General features: G+C 48.4%; 1 protein-coding gene across 7 annotated transcripts in view; it reads right to left on the bottom strand.

Moving 5' to 3' along the window:
• Window positions 1-27,856, bottom strand: part of SLC8A3 (solute carrier family 8 (sodium/calcium exchanger), member 3) — a 98,807-nt gene that overhangs the window by 858 nt on the left and 70,093 nt on the right. Inside the window, exons 2-6 of one of the 7 annotated variants that reach the window (XM_009082655.1) lie at window positions 21,081-21,184; window positions 12,141-12,158; window positions 3,309-3,433; window positions 2,680-2,779; window positions 1-111 (exon numbers count right to left, since the gene is read on the bottom strand). The exon at window positions 1-111 is cut by the window's left edge and continues 159 nt beyond it. In XM_009082655.1, coding sequence (XP_009080903.1) covers window positions 1-111; window positions 2,680-2,779; window positions 3,309-3,433; window positions 12,141-12,158; window positions 21,081-21,184 — 458 coding nt within the window. Of the gene's footprint in view, window positions 115-2,679; window positions 2,780-3,308; window positions 3,434-8,436; window positions 8,455-12,140; window positions 12,159-21,078; window positions 21,185-22,545; window positions 22,668-27,856 lie in introns of all 7 variants that reach the window. The other 6 variants (XM_009082653.1, XM_009082657.1, XM_009082652.1 and 3 more) reach the window with 6 other exon arrangements.

A 27,856-nucleotide genomic window follows, 5' to 3' on the forward strand; every position in this document is an offset into this window, starting at 1 on the left:
GGGGGGGCACGCAGGCAAACAGCACCTTCCAGAAGACAGTCAGGAAGTGCATCACGTAGTCAAAGCAGGACGGCAGGCGCTCCTCGCCAGACTCGTCCTCGTCCTCATCACCTGCTGCAAACAACATGGAAGGAGAGGTCTAGCATTCATGTTGGTGCAGGTCAAGGTTACAGCTGTCAGCTGCAAACCGTGCTTGGCCCCTTCACCCCAGGGCTCCAGGGATTCTGCTCTCCTGGGACAAGGTGGTATGGTGCTGGCCATGACAGTGGGCTCAGGGCACACCAGGTCCCTCAGTAGTGGGTGAGGCTTGGCAAAAGGAATGCTTCCCAGACACTACAGGGCCTGCAGGGACGGGGAGTGGCAGAGTAGCATTTTGTACCCACAGAGGGACAGCCCTGTCCCCACCCACAGGCAGTCACATAGGACACAGTCAACCTGTGGAGATCACTATTGAGGAGAATGATGAAGTTACACAGACAAGTGATGCTCTAGGCCAAAAAATCGCAAAAAGTGATAGAATTGGGAAACTAGAGAGATGTCTTGATCCTCCTGCTCCAGAGCACAGGCTGGTCACTGGCAGCTGGTCACCCAGCAAGAAATTTCTCATCTGTGTGAAGGTATCAGCAGAAGTGCTAGAAGCCCTTGGAGGAGTCTCCTACTTAGCCTTGGTGGGCCAGGTCAGTTCCGAGGCTGGAAGCACTGCTGGTATTTGTATAGATACAGGACAATGGAAATAAATTAGAGAAAGCAGGTAGGGAGCAAGGGCAGATGATCAGGGAATCACAGAATCATAGAATCATAGATCATCTGTGTGAAGGTATCAGCAGAAGTGCTAGAAGCCCTTGGAGGAGTCTCCTACTTAGCCTTGGTGGGCCAGGTCAGTTCCGAGGCTGGAAGCACTGCTGGTATTTGTATAGATACAGGACAATGGAAATAAATTAGAGAAAGCAGGTAGGGAGCAAGGGCAGATGATCAGGGAATCACAGAATCATAGAATCATAGAATTTACCTGACAGATTATTTTATTTCCTGACAGATTATTTAGTCCCATGGGCAGGGACACCTCCCCACTAGATCAGGTTGCACAAGGAAGGAGAGAGACACAAGTACAGAAGCATACCTGGGAAATAACACTGCTCCAAGGATGCTTCCCCAGAAGCAGTTTCAATTGTTAGAAAGAAGAAAGCTGAATACCCAGAATCTCTTCTTTCATGTCAGAAGCTGCCCCTGTGGCCACTGGCAACAGCTCCCACCCAATTGCCTGCTTGTCCACTGCCTGCAGTACAGCTGGGTAGAAAACACCTCTTTGGGGAAGATGCCAAGCCATCAAGGAAAGGTTCAGAAAGATGTCCAAGTGCCATTAATGGCACAGACATGCCTAAAATACCTGCTCCACAGCTACGTGGCTCAGAAAGCGGTGAGCTCTCTCCCCAGACAACAGCTGGTAGGTTGCTGAGCCTTTCCCTCCACCAGCTGCTGCCTCATGGGGCAACATCTCCTGTCTGCATGTGGTAACCCTCCCTACTTCCAGAAACCCTACCTACCATGGCAGACAAGACATCTTCCAGCAGCAGGAGCTACCTGCACTCGGCATACCAGAAGCCAGGACCCCACTCAGGATGGGATTTTGCTGCCTGTACACTACTCATTAGACCACTGAAGCAGCAGGAGAACTGCCAGCTGATACAAAGTCTTTGAAAACTGGTCTCCTGAATGGCTCTGTACCAAAGATGGAACTCCTGGGGTCCTGGGTAATGTATCTGCAAAATCTCACAGAAGAGCTCTTTGGACTGGCTTTGCTGATGGTCACCACATATGCAAACAGCTGAGTGTGCTGGTTTGGGCTGGAGTAGAGTTAACTTTCTTCACAGTGGCCACTATGGGGGTATGTTTTGGATTTGTGCAGAACACAGGGCTGATAACACAGATATGTCTTTGTTATTGCTGAGAAGTGCTGACACAGAGCCAAGGCCTTTGCTGCTTTCTGTACTGCCACACTGGCAAGGAAGTTGAGGAGGTTGGGAGGAGACACAGCTGGGACAGGTGAGGTGACCCAAACAAAGGGATATTCCATATCATATGACATTATGCTCAGTGTATAAAGTAGGAGGAAGGAGGAGGAAGGGGGTGAGGTTTGGAGTGACGGCGTTTGTCTTCCCAAATAACTGTTATGTGTGATAGGGCCCTGCTCTCCTGGAGATGGCTGAACACCTCCTGTCCATGGGAAGCAGTGAATTAATTCCTTCTTTTGCTTGGCCTGTGTGTGTGGCTTTTGCTTTCCATATAGGAGGAAGGAGGAGGAAGGGGGTGAGGTTTGGAGTGACGGCGTTTGTCTTCCCAAATAACTGTTATGTGTGATAGGGCCCTGCTCTCCTGGAGATGGCTGAACACCTCCTGTCCATGGGAAGCAGTGAATTAATTCCTTCTTTTGCTTGGCCTGTGTGTGTGGCTTTTGCTTTCCATATTAAACTGTCTTTATCTCAACCCATGAGTTTTTCTAGTTTTCACCCTTCCAATTCTCTCCCCCATCCCACTGGTGGGGAAGTAAATGAGCAGCTGCATGGGGCTTGGTTGCTGGCTGGGGTTAAACCATCACTGACCAGGGAGATGCTGTCTCCTGAGCCCAGACAGATCTCATCCCTGTGGATGCTGGTGTGGGTTTTCTGACATTCCCCTCACCTGCACTGACGGTAATGGCTTCCAGGAACTGGTCCCTCCAGGAATGTGTCCCTACCACCAAAGCCAGGTTTGTCTTCTTAATCAGCTTGTCCACAGTGTTCTGTTGTGGGAATAAAGATGCATGGCATTTAAACCAGCTGCTAGTGAGCAAGGATGATCTTTGCAGTGCACTGCAGTCTCATAGACCCTTTCCAAACCATGAAACTGCCACAAGCACTCTCCTACCAGCCAGATGAGGCCATGACAGAAGTTGAGCCCACCTTCTCCCTGGACCAGCTGACCCAAAATTTACCAGAGCCAGGCTTGTTTGCCACCCCTTAATCTTGATGAAGCTCCTTCTTCCCTCATCCCTGCTTCACCAGAGACAGCTTTGCTCCTGCCCTCTCCTGCCCACTGTCTTCTTCTGCTTCCAGCAAGGCTCTCTTGCCTTTCTCCCTTCACTCCTGCTTACCAGCAGCTGCTACTTCTGACATTTCTTGTAGACTCCCCCCATCCTTTACTGCATTACGTACTTCTTTTCCACCACCCCTTTCTCTGCACATGCTTTCTCCTCAGTCCTGCTCTCCATAGCTGCTCAGCAGTGCCACATGGCTTTCCCCTCTTGGAGGACCCCTAAGACCCCTACTGACCTTGAATTCAAAGGACTCCTCAATGATGACTTCTAGTTTGGGATGCTCGCCGAGTATTGGTTTGCCCATCTCTGCAATCCTCTTGGCTTCCTCCTCTTCAACTGTGAGCTTCCTCTCAGCCACCTCTGTGAAAGCAAGGTCAACACCAAGCTGTGGGCAGCAGCTCTGGAGCTCCAGGGCACCACAGGGGCTTGTGTGCAAGGCCTGACCATGGGCTTCTGCAGCCCTCTCACAGCTTTCTAAGCTCACACAGCAATCTGGGGGGCAGTGGCAGGGTGTTGGACCAGAGAAACAAAAGACCAAGATTTCTGAGTATCAGTTAGTCACCAAGAACATATTTATTAACCCCCCCCTTGAATGTGTGCATTGGGGCACTTGGTTGACACACACCCTCCCATCGCCCCTGCAGCAGCCATGTCTTTGGGGAGACTGAGGTACCAATTCATTCTGCCATTTGGTACCAGCACCCTTTAAGACACCTTGAACACTCTGACATATTCCCTGATTTGAATGAACAAGATACAGGATCTTTTTATTCCCCTTCGATTAGAAAGTCACTGTTGGTGCCCTGTGCCACTCACTGCTTGCTCTAATGCTCAGACAGAGAGACACAGTCACAACCACGTGCGAACCACACATGAATTGGAAAAATGAACAAGAAGAAGCAAGTCATGAAGCAAGTAGTTTTTTTCTTTATTACTGCAAGGGTGGGGAGGCACTAGAACAGGTTGTCCAGAGAAGTTATGGATGCCCCATCTCTGGAAATGTTCAAGGTCAGGTTGGGTGTGGCTTTGAGCAACCTCCTCTAGGGGAAGGTGTCCCATGGCAGAGGGGCTGGAATCGGATGGTCTTTAAGGTCCCTTCCAACATATTCCATTCTATGATTCTATGTTTAGTTACTGCTGGAGGAAACTGAACCAGGACCCTGGGTCAGCAGCATGCTGAGATGACCCTGTGTTAGGGTCACCTTGCTGATGCCCCAGCTGACCTAGAGAGGTGCCTGGGGAGGTTCTGGTTATGAATCCCAACCAGCAGAAAGGGTGCCATGGCAGTGTCCCTATTCCTGACCCAAGTCTCCTCTTTCACCCACACACCCAAGTGCAGGCACATGCTGATGGGCTCTCTGTAAAGATTTGACATCACAAGAAAAAAACCGGGTTTCTCCTGGCTTTCCTGTGCCTGGGCAGTCAGGCTGTATGAGCTGAAACACATGGCCCAGCTGGGCCTGGGAGCTGGAGCTGGAGCTCTGCAGAACCTGGAAGGACATATCACAAAGGCAGAGCATCTTGTTCTGGCTAAGCAGTGGGTCCTATGTTACCCAAGGACTCCTGTAGAGCTTACAAATGCAGAGGTAATGCCTCAGATGTCATTAATCCCATATGGACTCCAGCAGATCTCATACTTCACACCAAAAATCACACAGAAATTATAAGATCCCAGTGAAATCTATTTATAAACTCTGACTTCTCTCTTCATCTGCCCAGCTAGATTGATTGCAAAGACTGTAAGCCTTGCAAGACCTGCAGAGTTTATAAAACATAATAACTCTTGTGGCAGGTGACATTATTATAACCCATCACAGAAGCAAAAACAGCTGCATCCATCATTTGAAATCAATGACGTACATCAAAACCATCACTGCACAGCTCAAAGACAGCACAGCCTGGATTTGGGAATCCCCGTAAGTTTACAAAAAAACCAGAGACTGGAAAGCACAGCACCTGGAGAAGAAGATGGGCAATGCAGGATGCTGGGAGATGGGGGGGCAACTGCAAGCAAAGACCAAGTGAACACAGAGCAGAGGAGGTAGCTGAGGTGGAGAAGTGTGGCAGAATTTTTTCACTGTAAGGATGGTTACGCATTGGAATGGGCTGCCCAGGGAGGTGGTGGAGTCACCAACCCTGGCAGTGTTCAAGAAATGACTGGATGTGGCACAGTGCTATGGTTTCGCTGGCATGGTGGTATTCAGTCAAAGGCTGGACTAGATCTTGGAGGCCTTTTCCAGCCTTGATTCTATGAAAATGTTCTGTCTTATGCTATACTTGGAGGCATGAACTGATGATTATCAAGAATGAGATTCAAGATACTTATATTCACTGGAACAGAGAGTCAGATGCAATCTACATCTCTTTTTCCAAGACACAGAATAAGACAGTCTAGTCTCTGCCTCTACCTGGAAGCGTATGAAGATGACAAGCTGTATCCACTGACAAAAATGCAGGTGCTCACACATCAGTTGCCACAGCACATAGGTGGCTTGGCTTCTGTCTGAGCTCCCCATAACCTGAAGCTCAAGGGAAGAGGCACCCTCAGCTCTGCAAAGCCCAGCTTGGCAGATGAGCTGAGCACATGCTGACGTCTGCTGACAGTACTGAGATGAGCAAAAGCACTACAGCCACCCCAGCAGGGTTGCAAAGCCCAGATTGGTGACAGTCTGACTCACTACAACCTTCCCTGGGAAGTAACAACATCTGAAAAGCTGTGGTCGCAGTTGGCAGCACAGTCCCTTGGGCTCCCACCCACTGGCTGCAGTTGCAGAGCACAGAAAGCAAATGTCTGGAATCTGAGGAGATGCTCTGAAAATAGGGAATATCAGGCAGAATTTCCTCAGCCTAACAACTCCAGGAGAAATGATGCAACGAAACCTCAGTCCCACTTTAACTGATTTGACAAAAGCCTTTGGCATGCTAAGACAGCACAGTGCCTCATGCAAATATTATCCATCTAGGCAAGGCTTAGCTGCAGGCAGGTCTGTAAGCACACACTGTGCAGAGAGCTTTCTCCTCTCCATAGGAAGTGGTATCCCAACACAGCTTCATCCCAGAACCTGGAGTCTTGCTCATGCTGGTTTATATACTTGCACCAGTAAGGACAGTGCGAGATCTGAAGCCCTCCCTGAGGAGGATGTCGTCCTGCGTCTCTTCTCACTGTGTGCCAGGTCCAAGGCTGTTGGGCAGGCTGCTTGGGAATGCCTGTGTCCACAGGACCTTGCACCTGCTAGCAGGAGACTTTGTTGCCTCTGCAAGCCATCTGGGGACCACCTACTTGCCAGGCATCTCTTAGAGTAAATCAAGTGACACAACTACATCCAAGGGTGGACAGATCGCTCTGTCAGCCTAGAGGTTGGACACTAGCATGAGTGTGGGACCAGACACTCCACTAAATAAAGGTGCTGGTGCTTACCACAGTACTGGGGGGCACTGGGAGTCCTGCTATTCCAGAGGCCACCTTGCCAGCAGACTAAGCAGAGGCACCTTCATGCCGTAGGTAGTGAAGAGACAAGCTGACCAGCAGTGGAGACCTTCAGCCTACTGACAACATGAATAATGGAGGCCTTGCTGTCACCATGCAGCTCCTCTGCTCTGCGTACAGTGAACTGGGGTGCAGAGAGAAGAAACACGGGCACCCAAGAAGGCATGTCAAGGGTGTCCTGTGGGGACAGCTGATTGAATATGACTGCCAATCTAAGTCTTTCAATGTCAGCTGCAAGCAAACCACAGGAGAAAAGACACAGGCAGCACATCCAAATGGGTACCTCACAGAAATGTTAATAGACGAAGATGTGGATAAGGAAGAAAGGAGGCAATTCCTTCACGCCTCATTAAAATGCAGTCACATTTGTGAATGTGCAACAGAAAAGCAAAGCACAGAAACCTAACAAACTTCAAAGGTACATCTGAAAACATTTAAGCTGCCATTGTGTTTTCATTGAGCCTCTATCCTAATGTAGGAGACAAACACAGATCAAGACTTGCATGTCGATACTGTGCTGGATCTTGCCCAATGCACTCATGCAATTGACCCATAGGTGCCAAATAGCCTGCTGCTGACAGTCCTCTGAAATTAAGGCAGTGCCATTTGTGTCAGGAAGGACAAGTTCAGAAGCCCAGCTGCCATGTCTCTTGCCCAACCTATACTTGCTATACAGTTAAGGGGGAGAGCTAAGCACCTCCAAAGAGCAATACAAAGTACCTACATGATTCTGTCGCTTCTCCCCACCTGCCATTTAGGACACCTGAGCACCCTGTGGCAGGAATCAGTGTTAACCTCTGCAAAACACCAGACCCCAACCCGAACCTGCTCCATGCCTGCTGGGTCTGCCTGTTCTGACAGAATACTGAGATCTGAGTTCAGCCCTGTGTGTACAGACCCAGCAGCTGAGAGGGAGTAAACTCTTCCAACAGCTCAGTGGGAGACCACAATCCCAATACTCCTGCCTTTCAGGGAAGGACTTCAGCCAGCAGCAGGGTGCACCAGCCTGCCTGTGGAGCCACAGGCCTCCACCTCCCAAGGGACCAGGTGTAGGGCTGGGGTCTTGGAGGGCTCCTCCATGAAGCACAGAGATGGCATCTGTGAGGGTTGCCACACATCACCCGGGTGCAGCAGCCTGTGAAGAAGACTGTCAAGGGCTGTGATAAATAAAACACAAGGGGTGTGTGTTTGTGTGTGTGTGTGTGTGTGTGTGTGTGTGTTGGGAGACAGATTTTTTAATTTGGAAGGTCAAGTCTGTCAAGGTGAATGCTGCCAAGCTGCAGCTTAATTATTAACTAGCCTGATTTCTATTTGTATCAGCATCAGTACCTACTTTTCAATGTGGATTGTACCCTGGACTCCCTGCTGTCAACCCCAATTAAGCCTGATAAGGTCTGGCTGTGCCTAGCAAGAACAGGAGCTTGCCAGGACCTCCTGGGCTGTCGCCAGCTCCTCCCTGGGAAGGGGAAGGTGGACAGAGAGTGGCACCCTAAATTCTGCCTGCCCTGGCACATAGGTGTGTGCTAGCATCAGGTGTTAGGAACCTCTCTGGGCTGCAGGAGTACACACAGGCTGCAGAGGCTAGACAAATTGGGGCTGCTGTGCCAGGTGCTGCACCAAGGTACTCCATTCCTTGTGCCATAGAGCTTATGGATTAGAGAGGAGATGCTACAAGCAGGGGAGACAACAGGTCTGGTAAGACCAAAAGGTGGGTGGGAAGAATGAGGATGAAGTCTTCTTTTGCTCAGACTGCAGCAATGGCCACAGATGACACCCACTAGGCACTGGATCCTGCAGGAAGCAAGAAGGTTTTGGTCAAACTACTCCATGTTCTCACTTATTCTGCCTTGTTCAGACCCTTAAAGCTATGACAGACAAGGGGACTCAGCAGTTCCTGATTACATTTGCTCCCCAGCTCTCACCCCATGTTTGTCTCTCAGAACTTATGCCTGCAGGGCCATCCCAGGACTTGAGCTGCAGTGACCTGCAAAGTGCTCTCAGACCTGCCCATGATGGCCATTTTCTTGGATTCAAAATACTGCGAACAGATTCCCTCTGCTTTGTATTTATTCTGGGGAAAGGAGAGCACTGAGCAGTGTTCCCACATCATGCATTGCTCCTGGAGAGTACTACATGGGTGCCTGCCCACTCAACCTCCTTCAGACTGGGGGGGACCAAATGGGAACTGGACAATGCCTGTGGCCTCCTGGATGCATCATAAATCAAAGTTAGATACAGCCCGTTTCCATGGGGTAATCTGGCCACTACATCTTTTGAGCTGAAACAGGCAATGGGAAGGCCCTGTAACACCATCAGAGAAGTAGATACTCATCACCTAGGCAATGCTGCAAGACTAACAAACAGCCATGGACCATTTTGTATTTCCTGTCACTTGCCAAATAAATTGGATTAAAACCAGCAACATATTCATGAAAGATTGCTATGAATGGCCTTTCACATGTCTCCATCCATTTCTGGGCCTGTATCTGCATGAAGGTCATCCCTTCGAGGGACTATGCTGCTAGGAAGAAATTAAAACAACAATTAAAATGTGGGTTTTGTTCTTGTGGCTTAATAAAATATAATCCTGGCTAAACAAAGTAAATAGTGAGCATGAATGAGTTCCTCTCTCCAGAGCACTGTCAAGCTGTCAGTCACAAGTGGGGAAGACCGCTGGCTAAAAGACACTGTGGCTTTGGAGATTAGCATATGGATATGCCCTTTACTGAAGCCCATGCACACACACTAGCACCGGCAGCCTGATCTGCTTTCTAAAATGTGAGGAATCTGCTTACTTAGCCCTGAAAGCTATTTTTGAGACACGATACGTCCCGTATACATGCCCCTGCATTCTTTAATGCTAACTGGGAAATGCTGCACATTCATGAGAAGGAGGCTAAGGCACAGGGCTGGGAACTGAGCATTACTCCACTCCTGGCTCTGCCTTGAGGTTGCTGCTGACATGACCATCCCCAACAGGCCAGACAACAGGTGTCTCTGTTCCCCAGTCTTTCCCACTGCAAAGTGGGTCCAGGAGTTTTAGTGCCTAAATAAAGAAACATATTTTATAACATTTTCTTTGATCCGGGTGAATACGTAGAAATTAAGTATCTAGCATTTGGATAATTCCTTATCCCTTTAAAGATCTGGATCTCCTGAGCCCATGAACTTTCAAGCAAAGGTTCTGCTCAGGCTTTCAGTGACTTTCGCAAAGGCTGAAAAGACCATCAGAGCAGCTTGTCCACTGCTGGCAGTGCTGAGGTCAACTGGAGTCGCTATGCACTTTGGTATCGAATAGTTCCCTATATAAAGAGTATACAGAGAGATCATTGGCAGTGTCAAAACAGAAGGTTACACATCAGAGAAATTAAAGACCAAAACCCCAGGTTTGACTCTCAAGTTACTCCACAATCGCTCCATACTAGTCTGGTCCTCTGCAGCCTGAACAGCTGGCACTGGACACATGGCCAAGCAAGGCTTTTCAAAGCTTTGCATAGCCTTTCAAGTCTGGCTTGGAAAAGCCATTTGGAAGAAACAAATGATGAACTGAACCTGTGCCCTACCCAGTTATTTTGCCTTGTGTAAAATGCACAGCCCTGCTTTCCCTGGAAGGGCTCTGCAAGGCCAGGGGGGGCAAAGCCAGGATCTCTCATTTCCCCCCAGTTAAGGGCTCCTGGGACAAGAGAGGCATTGTCACTTGGGCTCATCCATTGGGGCATCCATGGCTTCTGCAAAGAGATGAGGTCAGTGCTGTGAGAGGGGGCTGTGCCACTGCTGTCCCTGTGGAGGTTGCCAAAGAGGTGCAATGGGAGATGGAACACCCCAGAGCTGCAGAGGAGAGCCAAGACACCCAGCAGTCTCAGGGTGACTGCCCCAGGACAGGGGTGCGGCCTGGGAAGAGCTGCTTGACCTGCTCTGGGAGGGTGGGGATGAGGAGTAGGACCGACAGATTCCACTGAAATGTTCAATTATGCATATTTTTTAAACAAAGATTCCTGCATGCCTGTGTAACCTAAATCTAACATGACACGAACTAAATGAGGACGTCACTTCTCTCCCTGCTGATTAGCTGTGATTGCTGCTGAGTGACACTCCAGCACATGCCTAGTCTCTGGCCGGCTGCTAGCTTGAAGCACACGTGTGGGGGCTGACCACTGTGAGCCCAAACCGTGGGCCAAGCACATGTCATATGCACAGAGGCACCCTGAGGCAGTTCAGCTAGGGGGGCACCCCAGGGATGCTGCCTACCACACAGAGAGAAGGCTTTTCCTTATTAACTGAAAAGTAACTTTCCATAGCTGGTGACCAAGTTCTCCAGGAACAGCTGCCAAAAGCAATCAGGCTGGATCACAACAGAGGGAGGAAAGTTATGTTATTTTAATAGAAATTATTTGGTTCCAGGGGTTCTGATTGAATTAGGCAGCTACTGAATTAAAGCAATGAAATTACAGCGAAGGAGGCTGTGCTCAACTTATTTCCAGTCCTCCCAGACCTAAAGAGGTAACAAAGGAAACTGTCCAAACCATTCCAAGGAGTTTTCCATAAACACTTTAAGCTGATATTTGTGGAACTGGGGATTTCTGCCTGCCACTAGCAATTTTCTAATTAGTCCAATATCCAGTGGGCTCAGGACATTCCCTGCACAGCAGATTTGGCATCCTCCGAAAAGGAGCAGAGACTGAAGCTTGCATGGCAGCTGCTGCTCCTTTGATTTGCAGCACAGCTCAGGCATGATGAATGCTTTGGTTTTCAGCTCTGCTCACAAACCTGTCAGATTTGAGCTCCTCTCTGCACCCTGTATGCCTTCCCTTATCTTTTGACAAATGTTTCTTTAGTGCAAATTCAACAATAATCATACCTGGAATTGAAGGAATAACAAAAATACAGGAAGTGTACATTGCACTGCAGTGGGGTAAAGAGAGAGCAGCGAAATGGGGATTTTGGGCAAAGAAGAGAGGCTCAATATTAATACACATAAAATCTTGACACAGAGAGAGGAGATGAACAGGAGAGACAAAGCTGAGGGTGAGGAGAGAAATGGTGCTGGTGCTTATCATGTCCTGGTAGTGCTGCCCTGGCACTGGTGCCCCCCTGGGATGTCCCTGGATGGAATGTGGAGAGCACACAGCTGCAGGCACTGAGGGGTGATGCATGGTGTGATCCTCCACGGGAAGGGGACACCTGCACAGACCGTGCACCCTCACCCACCCCAGGATCACCATCCTGCAGAAAAGTCCCATGCTCCCCAGTGCATCAGCACAACCCAAACCCCAGAGCTGCCCAAAAAGAGGATCAAGTCACAGCCTCAGACCAGCGAGAGCTGTATGTTCTGCTCTGCAACTCTGGCTGGGTCATTTGCCCAAAACCATGGGGAAAAAATCTGGACTATGGAAACTGCTCTTAGATGTCAATCAATCACTGTTATTTTCTTAATGCATTTCTCCTAACTAGTTCCTGTCGGACACAAACACCATGAGCTGGGGTTGTCTATAACACAGCAAACACACAAACATGGGGATCTGACCAAAGGGGATGAAAACAGAGCCAGAGCAGGCAGAGGAAAGGATAAAAAGCACTTACCTTGGGTGAGCAGCAGGGCTGTGGGGAGAGAACATGAGAAAGACAGGGAGAGAGAAGAAAAAGAGGGAACAAATTAATATCCAAGGGGATAAAGCTGTTTTTCAGATGAAGGCTGTGAGTGAGCAATGGATGTGGTACAAGGCAGCGTGAGAGCTCACCAGGGCTGCATGTTGGGCACAGGCTGGGGAGCAGACACCGCAGCAGCAAGATGGAGAGGAGGCTGGTGTTCACCAGCGAGCACCAGGGCACTGGCTCCCCAAAGTCACCCTCTCCCCCCAAGCGAAGGCAGAGGGATGGGATGCAGGTGGGGTGTGGCATGGAGGAAAAGAGAAAGAGGGAAACGGAGGCAGTTATGCTTGCTATTGGAGTCTGACACAACTCGAAGTGACCCAAAGGCATGGGAGGCACAGCTGGGGAGCCCCAGTAAACTTGTAGGTTGTTGAGAAGAGAAGGTGGCCAGGGGTGATGGACAGCCTATTGAGAAGAGCAACATTAGGGGGAGGCACTGATAAAGTGGGTGCTGGCCTCTAGTGTCAAACAGGGCAGGGGTTAACATGGCCATGCATCATCCTCCAGGACACCCTGGCTCACCTACACCTACCCCACACTCCACAGGTATGACTCCCAGAGGGTCAGGGTGCCAAGAGGAGCATAGGTACACAAAGCATCACTGGTTTGAGTCCTCCTGGCTCTCTTTGCTCCAAATTGCTGGTCTGCCTGACAGTGCTGCATGGGTGGAGGCCACTGCAACATCATTGTAGTGGGATGCAACTGCCTCCCAGGAAATGTGACTGCATGGTCCTGCGAGATTTGATGTGGGAGGAAAGCAGAAGAAAGGGCAAAGGTCTTTGCAACGGATGACCTTACCCTGACTTTCCATACAGACACAGCTCAGCACCCTTACTGACTTGGGCTACCTCCTGGCCCTCCCCTGTCTTGATTTACCAACTCCCCAGAGCTGTCACAAATAAACATCTGGCTGGATCCCTCTAGGTGTTACTGACAGAAAGTGGCAGCTTACACCCAAGTGTCAGCATAGCTATAGAAGAGTCTATATAGCAAAAAAACCCAAACCCCCTTTGAGAGGGGCCAAGCAGCAGCTCTGTGCCTTAGCTTTGACTTCTAGCTGTCCTTCAGAAAACAAACCAATCCCCAAAGGCTTGGTTACATGTGATGACAGTATTGTAATTGCTAACATTTATTATCATGCACTTTTAGTCTCAGAAGCTTAAAACTCTGTACAAAGACTGATTCAGTATTAACAGCCCTATTTGACAGATGGTGAAGCTAGCAAAGAGAAGCTAAAGGGAACATTTTGCAAACTCAGAAGTGGGCTGAAGTCCAAAAGTGCTAATTTACCCAAACTTGTCAGTTCAGGCTTCTGAAAAGCAGGAACTTCTATATAGATGCACCTAACTGTATCTGTGCCATTTGAAAGTGATTTCCTAAGCAATTTATCAAAGGTCGCATGGCGCATCTGTGGCAGAGGCAGGGAAAGTAATCCTGAGTCCTAACTCCCACTCACTTCCCTGCTCCGTTGGACAGCATACATGGGCACAGCTTTCCCAACAGCCTGCAGAGAGACATCGACCCAGCCAAGATCTTCATCCACCTATCTATCCCCCCAGCTGGAAATACTGTGGGCACTCCAAGAGATCTCCCTTGTCTATGCAGGCAGGTAGAGGCATAGTGAAAGGGGCAATGAAGAGGCTCCTTGATAAGCATCTCTCATGTTTCAGTGTCAATTCCTTTTGAGAGTCAAAAACCTTTGGGGACACCATTCATGAATATGTTCTGCAGCACACACAGTGCCACTGAGCCACAAGAAGCAATGGGATGTTTGCTGTGCCCACACCACCTCTCATCTTCCATGCAGCTCTTCCTGGAAGTCTCCAGTGGGCATGTTACTGCCCCTTGTATCATGAATCTTGAGTCTCCCTGCAGCTCTGTTCATGCTGCCCTGTGTCCTCCTTACTATCCTATGGTCTTCTGGTTCTCCACACAATGTGCAGAAATTTAATTTGCCTTTTGCAATTACAAGCATTAGTACAATGAGTCAATTTGGTGTTCAAATGCAATATAATGAAATATTACTGGGCCCCTAAGCTACTGTGGTTATTAAAAAAAATCATTGGTTCTTCATGTATTTTAAAACTGTTGTTCTAGTACTCCGGGATTTGAGTTTATTTTTTTCCCCATTTGCTTTTGAGCCTGCAAAAGAACAATTTTTCTCCCTTTCACTTATGATATGATACATGAATATTTGAAGAAGCCTATAAAGCTATGAATGAAACATCAAGAATACAGCATGCAGAAAGCCAAGGGATTATTTTATCTTTATATTTCTGAGTGAATGCTGTGCATGCAAGCAAGAAAATGATTTCACGGACTAAAGCTTCCTTCCTGCACACGCATCTGCTAATGCGCCCTTAGCCCTGACCTGTAATGTTTCCTGACAGCCCATCTGGGGATGCTGTACCTGTACCAGCCTCACTCACAGCCCCTGTGCTGTTCTCATCCCACAAGCCTCCCTCCACTCCCCCCAGCCTGGGCTGCATCCCTCTAGCCCTCCCCAGGGCACCTCTCCCCCCCCTGCACTGCTGCTCTGCATATCATCCTTCTTGCAGGGCCAAGCCAGGCCACCTCACTGCTGTTGGCATCTCAGGTAGTCTCAGAGACTTGACATGCCTATTCTTACAGGGAACTGCTAAAATTAGCTCCACAGCCAAATCCAAAATAGCAGTCCCAAGTATCCCTTACCTAACCCTTCCATGGTGTGACTGGAGACAAACATGCTTGGCCACAGACAAGGCAGGTGATGCTGACTCCCAGAAGACCCAAAACCTTCAGCTCTTGATCCCAGTTCCTCCTTTACTGGGATTTCTCTGTCCTGAAGGCCTGGTTCTGACTAGGTGAATTCAAAATTGCATGCATGAACTCTGCTTCCCCTGCTACCCCTGAAACTAGACAATTTACACTTAAATTTTAGAAAGCTGTTAAAAAAAAAAAGCTATTTACTAATAAACCAGTTCATCTGCATGTTTTTGGTGTACTTTGGGGTCAAACCCTGCTGTGACACACATGCTGGTGTGGGTTACAGATCAGGAATTTCATTCTCTCCTGCTTTAACTTTACTGAAGCCAAAGAGCTTAAACCAAGAAGAACCAGGCTTGGGATGGGGAGCAGATGAACAATCAGGCAATCCTGTAGTTTACAGCAACCTGATGTGCTAAATCTGTATTCTAGCCTTTTTCAAAACAGTGAAAGATTTTTCTCTGCTGTTTACCTAGCAAAGAGATTTGACCATCCTACATGCTTTTTGCTGGACTCATTCTTCATTAACGCAAATCTTTTATAATCACTATCCCCAAAGACTCTGGGAAGATACTGCATAGATAAGAGGATGCTTGTTAAAGGCCTGGGATTTACAGCGTGAACTGAAATGAGGGAGAGGAGGCTGGATTTTGAGGAGACCCTCCATCACACAGCAGGGTAGTCACAAGAAGCCAAAGGCAAGGAGAACACACTGCCTGCACCCCTTGCGCACCCAAAGGTGACCATGCAATGACCATGTGAACCACGGGCTCAGTTCCCCAAAGACATAAGGATCCTCTGCCTTCTGGATGTAACTGTCCACAGGCTCTGTCTCCAGATTTGCTCACTGAGGTGAGCAAACTGTTTCCCTAATAGACTGCGAAAAGCTATAAACATGCAGTTTTTTATAGGCTAAACAAGGCAGAGATTTTGTAGCATTATACTGAATGCTGTTACTACTGAAGTCAATAGCAAAGCCCTTGCAGACTCCAAGAGACTTCTCTCCATCAGGAGAATCAGCAGCATTCAGCTTAATCACAGAGCTGCAAGCAAATTATTAAACCTTCAGGGAATGAGGTAACAGCAATCTATTTCTTTGCTATTCCCATCAGCAGCTGATGGAAGAAGGAGTTTTCTTGGCATCTGCCCACACTTCAGAAAACTGCAGCACGTGTGCACATGTATTGATGCAGCTTATCTTATACAGGCATGGATCTTTGTACCAAGTCACATAATTTCATCAATATTTTGATATTGATAACTTGTTGGATCAATTCAAGCTAGGAATCCTTCCTTCTCTGCAGTTTAATCCTTACTCTGCACCTCCCAGCCACATCCTCCCTCTGGGGCAAAATGCTTTCCCATCAGGGGTGCTGACACTTGATTAAAAGGAGATGAGCTATGAGACTTGTCTGCACCAGTTGACTCTGTGCTGAGAGGGCTGAGAGGACTTCAGATGAAATCTTCCTAGGCCAGGTCATGCCAACAAGCTATTTAGTAGTGTTTGCCAGCCATCTGCACTCCCATTTCGCATCCTGTGGGAGACATGCTTCCTGAAAAAAATCTTTGCATGAAGGATGTTGGTCCCTTTTACAAATCACAACCCTCAAAACTCGGCCTTCAAGCATCAGCCCTGGGGTTGAATCATCCACCGCTGTGCCATGAGCTGAATTCTCACGAGCAGACATCCAATTACTCTTGTGTAACATAATTTTCCAAATACTACTTTCATCATTATCAGGAATCAAGTGAAATCTTCCAAAGTAGCCTCACTTGCCATTTGGTCTTCATCAACACTAAGGTTAACCACAATTTAACTAGAAGAGCAACTTGATCAAGGGAAAACAAAGCAAGTTTTTCTCCTGTAATCCAGGACTGTGGATAAAGGGTGAAAACTGATGTGTGAAGAAAGTATTACTCCAAAAATCCTGCTGGGACAGCAGCAAAATCCTCGTTCTGAGGTATGAGCTGGCATGATAGCAGAGTTGCCATGAGAGTAAGAGTCAAACCAACAGACAGCATCTTGTCTTAAAAGAAGAGACTTGTTTCATTGCAGCAACCCTTAAAAAAGGTGCTGAAAAAAGGATGGCCAGAAATGTGGTTTGGGGTTCTGGGAGGTTTCAAAGCCCTACAGCACTCTGTAGGCAGAGATTCAGTTTACATGACTGTACACAGAGAGGAAAGGTGAGAAAAGAAGGATTCAGAGATTAATTTCTTAGAAATGGAGAGGACAAAAAAAGTCAGGAAACCTGGGAGATGTCCAGGAGAACAGAGAAAAGCAAGATCTACCATCTTTGCCAAGCAAAGGATGAGTCTCTGTTTTGATTTCTTTTTAATCCTTCACTTAGATATAACAAGCTTGCGGCCAGCACCATCTTTGCCAGTGCTCTGTGCACCTGATATGCCACTACCAAGTCAGTATCGGTCTTCATCACAGGCCAGGCTGGCAAGGTACCCATCTCAGATCTATTCTCATCAATCTGAAATATTGGAGCACATCAACAAAAAGAGCTGCTATAGTAAAACCACTTGATGAGATTTGTATGGAAGATCAGAAAGGCTTTGAAAAACTCCAGTTGCTGAAAATGACTGGTGAAAAAGAACAGATGAGCTGCAAGACAAAGTTTTGTATTGTAGATGTAGAATTTAAATAACAGGAGTGGGTGGTCAGCTCTCCTTATGACAAAGGTTAACAACTGAGCATCCCAAGGCTCAAAGCAGCACAGCACTGATATAACTGTGGGTGAACAGTAAGGAGCAGCACCTGCAGATGACGCAAAATGTTTCAGTTAAAAGACTTTCAGGGGCTTTTGTGCATTCCTCAAGCCCTGACCAACTTGTGTTTGGATTACCACAGATATATTTCTGAGTAGAGATGTTTCTCCTCCAGTAAGGTGCTAGCAGGTGCAAACAACAAAAGCAATAGGATGAATTTCACGCTGAGTTCTGGCCCTTACAGAGACCTTCCTGGAGACCCCTCTGCCACACAGCTGTGATCGGGGCCAAGGAGAAGTTCCCTTGACTGGAGGTGATTGATTTGTATCGGCAGGTATATGGGACAGCACAGACAGTAATGCAAATCAACTGTATGGTAGCAAGCCCTGCTCCCAACTGCCATCCTCCTCCACTGCATGTCTATCAGAAACCACTGATATCAGAAACCAGCGCAGCCAGCAGCCATGTGGATACCCTCAGAGACAGCACACCGGTTCTGAATAGCACGAGGCTCCGAACCAAGTTCTGCATCCCAAGATAAACCATCCAAACTCTGCTCCAGGCTGGACCTCCCAGGAGAGGCAAGTGCTGTGCTTTGCCATGCAAGTTGTGTTGGGGGCACATTCAACACCGCAACAAAACCAAGTGAAGTCCCAGCTAGGCGACTGCGGTGTGGGATTTTCCCCCCATCTGTGGGTATGGAGCAATGGCAGCACCTGTGCAGCGCTGTGGGGACCTGTTTGCACTGCGGTGACTGTGCTACCATCGCAGCCCATGGAGCTGGATCAGCTGTGCGTGTACTTTGCAATAAATAAACCATCCAAACTCTGCCCCTGCAATGGCACAATGCTGGCAGGAACACATGTGCAGGAGTCAGCATGAGCATCCCTTCCCAGTGCTGTATGGCATGTCACATGGTGCCTGAGCACGTGCAAGCCTGTGCACATCCCAGGCTGCCTCCTCTCTGCCGGGAGCTGGCTGTTCATGCATGCATTCCATGAAGCTGCTGGCCACAGCATCTGCTGTTGATTGCTTATGATGCTCTGTATGGGAAAGCCTCATGTAGCTCCTTATTCTTCGTTCTAGGCACAAGGTATGCTCATTGGAGATGCAGTGCTAAGGAGCTGGGGATCTTTCCAGATGCCCTGGATTTAATGCAGTGACTGTGCCACCTTGTGCCAGCAACATTTACAAATGCAATTTATTCTCCCTCCTCTTATACTTTAAAACCACGGGGCGCTCACTTTTCTCTAACAAGGCCAACCAGGGCTCTGCATCTCCTCCTTGGCATAGTCCTTTACTTTATCTAGACAAAGAGGATCTGTCCAAGGGCGCACCTGCACCTCCTGGCCTACAGGCTCTGTGATGCAGATCAGTTAGTCCAGCTCTGCTCTCTGCCTGTTGCAAACCAGCCAGTGCCACTGACTCCAGCTGATGATGGTGTAAATGAGACACATACGATACAGCAAACTGCCTTCGTAGTCCTAATAGTAATGAGGACATTTTACAACTGAACCACCTTAGGGGCCATTTGGAATTTTTTCAAATACTCATTTTTATTCAGACAGATGCAACATGACCTATATGGGAAAAAGAAATGCAGGACTTCAAAAAGACCAGCCCAATCCTTACTCTGTATCCTGAAGCTGACTGTTTAGAAAAGGATGCAGGACTCACAGAGAGCAGACAGCTGAGCAGAAAATTCAGTGATGCTCCAAGCTGCCAAGTGCACAAGCGGGAGAGAGCCAGAGGCCTGTGATTTTCCTCCTGTACCTGCTGAGATGGAGGTGGGAGACCCATGAATGGGAAGGGGCACATGTGGAGAGGAGAGCCCAGTGTGGTTCTAGGACTGAAGACTTTGATCCAGGACTGAACACTTCGCTTACACAGATTGATAGGGCTTAATCTCTTCAAACACCCAAGAAGAAATCTGAGTGTACTATGAGTGTAGTGAGCAGATACCTACACAGAAGCAGTGGTGAGCTATATAGTTCTTTCATCTGATGGAGAAAAGTAGAAAAATTACTACTGCCTACAAGCTGAGGCCAGACAACTTCTACCTAGAACCCATGCTCACATCTTTACTGTGGAGGGCAGTTGACTGCTGGGACACACTCCCATAGGACACAGCAGGTTAGTCACTGCTTCTGCTCAAGGACAGCTGGACTTTGTTGAAACCTAAGGGCCCATGCTCAACAGAGTGAAACCTGATGTCCCTCACTGCCTATGGGCTGCAGGAGGCGATCTGACAGCATTAAACTATGGCTTTACATTTCACAAATGCACGGACGCGATATGATACTGACACGCAACTGCAGCCTGTGTCTATCCTGAATATCCTACAGAGCTGTGCATGGGAGCTTGGACTGGCCAGAGGGCAGCTGCTGTGCTGGCAAGATAAGAGACAGAAGACGCTTCAGCAAGGGAAAGCTGTGTGATGCACAGACAACTGTCAGGTGTCCCATCACCTGCAGCATCACATAGGAGCAGAAATAAGCCCATGGGCACACACATCTGACTTTACTCTGTAACAGAAACCCAAAGGTGGTTTTGAATTCCCTTTTGTAAAGTGCCTGTTTAAATCTTGGCCCTCCCGGGCCACCCCAAAGCCAGTGAAGCCAGCGGCAAGACTCAATGAGAAAGAGGTCAAACACATATAAGACAAGGACAAAGATACATGTAGGCAAGGCACAATCTAAGTCTGCATTCATTCCCACTATGATCCTGGTCTGCTGGGAGATCCTGGGTCTCACTGCTGATGAAGTAGGACCTCAGCAGAGCTTCACACCCTCTGCATGACAGACTGTGATTGTCTGTGACACATTAAAGAGGTTTTCAGATGGAAGACATGGAGAACAATTTAATAAAAAAAGAGCAAAACAAGCTACCTCACACCACCCCTCTTCTCCTATGGGCTTTTCACTGCACCTCATAGGGACCCAAGAGTACCAAGGCAACGCCACTGAAGGCAACAACAGAGGGAAGGACAGGGGGGAGTACAGGAGGAGCTGAAGGGGCAGCCATGCATTACCCCCTTCTCTTGCCTTTCACATTCCCCAAGGTCCTGGCAAAGGAGCAGGAGCAGGGAGAACAGCAAAGGTGTGCTCAGAACAAAAAAGCAGATCAAGACAAGGAAACTGAATCAAAATAATACAGCCTCCAAGGCTCAAGCATTGCACAAAAGGAGAATCAGAAATAAGCTGGGCTCTAAAAGGCAGAGATGACACTGAAACAGGGTCAGAACAAGAATAAAGGAGTGCAAAGAGTAAAAGTTGATCCCTTTACAGGAGGAGGAGAAAAGGAGGGAGGGTAAGGAGGAGAAAGAAGGTTATATTTTCTGGATTTGGGGTTTGGAGACTTGATTCTGATTTTTTTTTCTTTTTTCATTTTTTTTCATAAAGGATCTCACACCTGATATTCCTCGTTCCATCCATTTCGGTTCACCAAGGGCAATGAAGAAATTCTCCTGCCTTTCGTATTCCTCCTCATCTACTATCTTAACCCTTATGGTCTTCCTGTAGGGACAACAAGAGAGACAACCGTGTACAGCGGGTCAGCTGGCTGGAGGCGAGGCGGCAGCAGCAGCAGCAGCAGCAGTGGCGGCGCAGGCTCCTGGCACGCAGCCCCTTCCCCGGTGGGGCCGTGTGCCTGTTGGAAACGAGGCATCCATCGCAGCTGCTCCTTGGGGAGCGGGAGGGTGTTAAGGGGACAAGGGGCTGGCAAGGGATTGAGGAGGGAGGGAAAGGGGGAGGAGGGCCTTGCTGATGGTTAGTGGAAGGCAACTTCTGCAGCGCATTTTTTTCAGTGTCAGATGGTAATGGAAAGGGTATATGGGCTGCCTGAAAATCACCAGGGACCACCCTGGGGTACCCACTGCATTTTAGCTGGAAGATCAGTTGCTTCTCACAATTAGTAATAAATATAATAATAATACCCACACAATAAATAATAAATCTGCAGGGACTCTGGGCTGTGAGCCTGAGGAGAAGAGAGAGACACATTCCTCAGTGGGGTGAGGTAGGTGTCTGCCAGTGGGCTACAGCTCTGTCAGCTGCAAATGTTGATAGTTCTAACTTACATTTTTAAAATGGCCGGTCTTAATGCCTTCTCTCCTTGATAGTGTCTGCCTCTCTCTCATAACCTGTTCCCCAAGTGAGGATGCAGCCTTCCCAGGGAGTGGACACAATGGAACTAAAATGCCTTTAAGGCTCAAAAGGAAATGCCCTGGGAACTGGAGCAGGGCTGGCCTCTTCTCCCTGATGCCAGCTCATCTGGCTCCCTCCAGTAACCCTTGCAATGCACCTATCTGCTGTGAGCCCTCAAGTGAACCAAAGTGGAGCATCAGCTCCTCCTTGTCCGCAACTCCTGCTCCCAGGGTCGCTCTGCAGCAACCAAACCAGGGGTTGCATAGCCTTTGCCAAGTCCTTCTCAGAAGTTAGAGCTGTTTCTCTGCTAGGCCTTGACTCCTGTCTTTCTAACACAGGTCTGACCAGAACACCCCATAGGACCATGGCTGGGCAATGATCTCCCAAGATACTGCATTTGTTTCTAGCCAGCATCTTCCAACTGACACTACAAAATCCGCTTGTGTCCTGCAGTGGCGATAGCAGAAGGTCCCTCTCATGTCTCTCCAGAAATATGGACAAGCAGGGCTGTTCTCCATCCTTCTCTCTCTGCTCCCCTCGTCACTTTGCCTCTCCCTGGCCCCAGCATCACTCCCCATGCCACCCCATGGGTACCATGTGACACGATGTGTGCGCACAGCAGTGTTTAGGGCAGAGCAGTTGGAGACAGAGAAACATCAGAGGAAGAGGAGGAGAAGAGGAGGAAGGAGATGGAAGAGAGGAGGAAAGAAGAACATTAATGTTAGTCTGCAGGGTCAGTACTACACCTTTCTGTAAACTCATATCCACCATGCGGGGGCTCATCAGCTCAATGAAGAAATTCTTGGTTTTTTCATACTCCTCATCATCAATTACCTTGATGTGAACAGTTTTGCTGTGGACGGAAAAATAATAAGGGTCATAAAGGGGAGAGGGGAACAGAGAAGCAAAAGTGGAGGAAGGAAGGAGTTGAATGGGTACGTTAGAGAGTCAAAGTTTTCTCACCCACTGAACAAGCTCAACATGGACCTTGAGAAAGGCTAAAGCCTCCCTCCTGCAAGTGAGACTGGCCAATTTTCTGTTTAACCCAAAGACAGGATGGCAGGCCACACTGTGCAAAGTGAAGTTAGACCAAAGCAGCTCTGATTCCCCAGCAAACTGGCTCAGGGCTCAGCCTGAGGGCAGTGAGGTCTGATGGCCAGCAGAGAAGCAGGCTTCCCTCACCCTACTACCCCTGCACACACAAACATACACACACATGCAACAGCAGCCATACAAGCACACACACCCCACAGGCACAATGCTGCTGCCTCCCTGCAGCAGCACCTGTGGGCCAGGCAGATGCCTGCTGCACCCATGGGTCATGGGGAGCCCTGAAACCTGCCTCTCTGATGTAATTCACGTCAGAGGGAGCTCTAGGTGATGCGAGTTGCTCAGCTGCCAAAGAGGCAGCTTCATCAGCCTGCTCTGAGAGGTGATGGCTGCTGGAGCAGCCGGGCAGCACATCCTGTGTCTCTCCTTTGGCAAATTTCTTAAAAGTTCTTGGAGCATTTTGCAGGAAAAGTGTGCTTCCTTCACAACAAATACATGCCTTATGCAGAGGTCACTGTCCCACAGCTTTCGCACCCAAAGAGGACAAGGAAAATGAGTCGAAGGCTCTGTCAACCCACCGCCTCCTTACAGCAGGGGCTGTGCCAACTGTTGCAAGTTTAAAACGACATCTGTACTCCACTCACTTTCCTGGTGGCTGCAAGGCTTCATGCAGTCCCATTCCTTGCTTGTGACTGCTTTGATTCCAAGCTGATCTCACAGCCTCTTAAATATAACATTGTCTGCATGCGCAACCGCTCTGAATGGGTATACAGCTGCCATTTTGGGGCTGCTGGATTTCCAGATCGCCCCAACCCCAAGCTGGAACTACATTTTTAAAACCAAAAGTCAGTTCCACATAAAAAGCATTGCCCTTACCCCAAAACTGGCCACTAGACCAGTTGCCCCTGCCAGTGAATGACCCCCTCTTCCTACAGCTCTCTACCCACACATGACCCTGTGGCTATGACCTTCCCTTGCTTCCTGCCCATACTCAACATTCAGATCAGCCCCAGGTGCATGTTGTGCACAGTCAGTCTTGACTGGGGACGGAAAGGAGGAGAAAGTGGGACTGGCAATCACAGAGGCTGGAAAAATATTCCCAAGCTTCAGATCTCTATGTGCCTCAGCCTGTAGCCCTTGGGCATTAAATATACCCAGTATCTTTGATCCCACAGTGCTTCAGAGAACAAGCAGTCAAGCACTGCATCCTGGGGATGCTGCCACTGCCAGCAGCTACCTGAAATTCACCATTCCACAACCGAGAATAGGAAAATTGTTCAATTTTCATTGCTGCAGCTTGTATTCCTACTAGTATCATTAATGACCACAAAATTATTTAGTCATCCTACAATTTAACCCTGAAGTTATAACTGCTCCTGCACTCTCAACTGTGTAAATTCTGTTCCCCATGCTGCCTCTGGTTTTGAACTGGATCTCAAACCTTGTCTTTCAAATGATGGCATACAGGATAGGGAGAAGAGTTTGGACAACCTCTGCTATATCCATCAGTGCAGGAATATACAAGAAAAATCACCTTTAATTCTTCTTTCTAAGCTAAATCAGCTTTATTTTTGCCAGTGCTTGCTCTACCCATACCCTGTCCTAATGCCATCAAGCCTCCTTTCCCTTCTCGAGGCCTTTTCAATCTCTGCTAATCTAGCCTGAAGGATGCAGGATTTGAAATGGTACATCTCTGGTGTAAATGCTGGTGCTCGGCTAAGCCTTCATCGTGATGATTTTGTTGCATTTTCACTGGAGAGGTTGACTGCATTTGGCTTTTGAACCAGATGTTGTCTGGGCCCCTGATACTTTGCACAGCTTGTTCAATTTGCTGAGTTAAACCTACAGCTGATTCATAGCTCTGATCTTTTCCTTGCTCATTACTACAAAACAGAAGGTGGGATTTTCAATAGCAGCCAGTTCTTCCTGAACGTGGGTTGCTTTAAAAAATCCTATTCATCATTACCACTGCTTATGGTTTTTCCATTCTAGGAGCTTCAAAAATACTCAGTATTGCTTGTCTGCAAAAATTTGTAAAAAATAGACCACAGATCCTGTTTCCTGGAGGCCAGTTTAGGTATCACGACAAAGCTATTCTAAGACTTTATGCAATTAATAGTATGCAAGCACACCCTTTGAGATTGCTTTCATACAGGAACCTTCCTTCCTTCCTTTCTTTTTCTTTCTTTCTTTACTTTCTTACTGTGGACTGGAGAAATAATGACTCACTGTGTGCACATTTTGTTAAGTACAAGAAGCTCTATATGGCCTACTAAGTAGCTCCACAGCAGAGAGACTTCCTTAGGGTAGTCTTTTTTAATGTACAAAAAGAAAGATACAAACCGCAAAAAAGGGAAAGAAAACATGCTGGGGATCCATAGAGGGTACCGTGGTAAAACGCTGGCTTTGCAGAAGTAAGTCCCCTTGGGTCAGGAACGCAAGAGCACAAACTTTCTGGACTCCTAGACCAGTTCAGCTCTGCTCCAAACTGGACCATTACCACACACTCAAGCTTCAAGTGGCTTTTCCAAAAAGAGAGTCTGAATGTGGTGACCAATCCAGTAGATTCCTGATTTCCTCCTTTGCTGAAAGCCATAGGGAGAAAAGGACCTTTTACCTGTCTGTGAAACAACAGGTGAGGGGCAGACCAAAGCCACAGACCAAAGCCACAGGTGCCCTGCATGGACACAGGCAGGGCCTTGCACCCCCTCACCCCAACTGACTGAATCACAAAAGAGGTGGTGCTTGACTTCCTCAGCTTTGCTGAGAGGCGGTGAGTGCTCAGCTGGTCCTCACACTATCCACGCTTTGGGGACCCTGAGCAGGAGCCCAGAGGTGTGGTCTATGTGGCTAGGGGACCCGGGTGGTGTGGGATGAGGGTGATGGAAGCCAAACTGCAGCCACTGCCCATTCTTGCTCCAGAGCCTGCACATCGCCAGACCTCCCCATGCAAGGAGAAAAGGAGCAAGGCAGAAGTCAACAAGGACTTGGCAGTGGCACGGCAAGGTGGAAGAGGGCTCACAGACCCAGTGCCACATAATGGGGAGCTGTTAACCTTTCCTGGGATTTTGTGGCAGAGGGAAGAGCAGCATCCCTTCTCCCAGGCCACTCTGCAGCCTGCACAGATAGGGGCGTGGGGCTGGGCTTGCTCCCTTGAGGGGAAGTGCTCTTCTCTCAGCTGGCTGGCTGCTCCTGTGACCGTCACTGCAGAAAGGTCAGTGCTGACGGAGGAGGGTTGTAGTGGCCCATCAGGCCACCCCTCCCAGTCTGCAGTAGCTGGTAAGGGCTGCCTTTTCCCAGGCTCTGCAGCTTCCCTAGCCACTGTGAGCATCTCACTCCTCTCCAGGGCTATGAAAGCAACCATAACTACAGCTGCGTCCTGAGCTGTCATAAATCATCTGGAGGCCAAAACACAGATTGCTCCCGCACAATCTCATCTCTCACCTGCAGCCACACTGAAAGCTGCCTCCTCAGAAGGCATGAATAGTGGAGGAGATGGATGGAGAGAAGGGCTGGAGTGTAACACCGCCCCGGGAAGACATCACGTTAATACAAGAGATGTGACAGAAGGACACCGAGAGGCAGAGAGCGTGCAGGAGCGGGAGGCTTGGGAACATTTTGCTGCGAGAACATCATGACAGCTTCTTGAAATTAATGGAAGCAGAGGCAGGCACGAGAGGGGCTGGCAGTGCAGTAGCCCTGATGGGCACACTCACCACAATAGGAAGCGAGGGATCTGAAGCCTACCTTGCTCAGCTGAGCAGCTTTCATTCTTCAGCCTCTGGCCACTCTGCATGGAGAAAGGAGGACACTTTTCCCCTTTCTTCCTGACAGCTTGATTGTGGCCAAGACATACCTCAGACAGCTCAAAAGCAGAGAACAACAGAGACCAAAAGCCTCTCGTGGCAGCAAGGTGCCACTCTGCAAACCACAAAGCCCCAACACCACATCCAAGCCACAGCATAGTCCAGTCCCAACCCCTGCATGAGTACAGTGATGGGAAGAGCTCTTTAATTCAGGCCTCGGTAGTGTTTTCAGCTGACAGCAGCAATGCTTTCAATTTGGGCTGTGACACAGCAGGGCAAGCCAAAAGCCAGCATTCCTGGGAAATACCTGGCCATACAGAAGTCAGGATAGCTGCTCACTTGCTTCTTTTTCTCTGACATCATTGCAAGCTGCCACCAATAGCCCTCAGATGATGGCAGCCCAGGCTCTCCTTACAACATGCACTTAGAAACAATGACGGGTTTTAAAAGTTAGGGATGGAAAAGCTTCTCTGGGGAGCAACATTAAGAATGAGATTTCCCTGAGTAAGCAGCAGAAGATGAAATGAATAGACATCGATCTTCTCCTAAAGGACTTTGTGCACATGATGTTGCTAAATTCCCCATCTGGGAAGTACAGAGGATAATCTATAAAATCATTTTATTTGACAACATGTCCACTTCCAACACACAAGGCAACAACTGGATGGTTATTTGATTAATGTGCTAGAAAACACTGAGTATCTCTCTGTGTGGACACTCTCGTTTGCAGGAATTATTGCCCAGAAGTTTAAGAGGATGTGTCTGCATTGTCTGTGTGACCTTGGAATGTGAAATAAGGCTCAGTTCTAAAAACAGTGCAAGTCAGGAGATGTCACATAGTGTATACCACTGAAACAGGCAGGGCTGTGCAAGGGCAAGATTTACACTCCCTGGTGGGATGCTGTTGGCCAGGATGGAAGCAGCCAGGACAGCAAGGTGAACATCCCTGAGGCACTGAGAAGTACCAAGAGATCCTCAGTAACTCATTAACGTGAATCATTAGTGCATACACCTTGGGTCAAGCCACTGTGTTCTTGACACATCTTGATATGCTGAAATCCTCATCTGATTTGCTGTGGGTGCAGGTCCTTGCAGCATGAAGTTCAAAGCATGTGGTACCAGTCTAACTCTTCCCCAGACCTCTGCACTGGGCTGGGGTTTCAATGTGAAGTTACAGATAGGATCT

Source organism: Acanthisitta chloris, unplaced genomic scaffold (assembly GCF_000695815.1).
Source record: "Acanthisitta chloris isolate BGI_N310 unplaced genomic scaffold, ASM69581v1 scaffold23349, whole genome shotgun sequence".
NCBI classification, from domain to species: Eukaryota; Metazoa; Chordata; class Aves; order Passeriformes; family Acanthisittidae; genus Acanthisitta; species Acanthisitta chloris.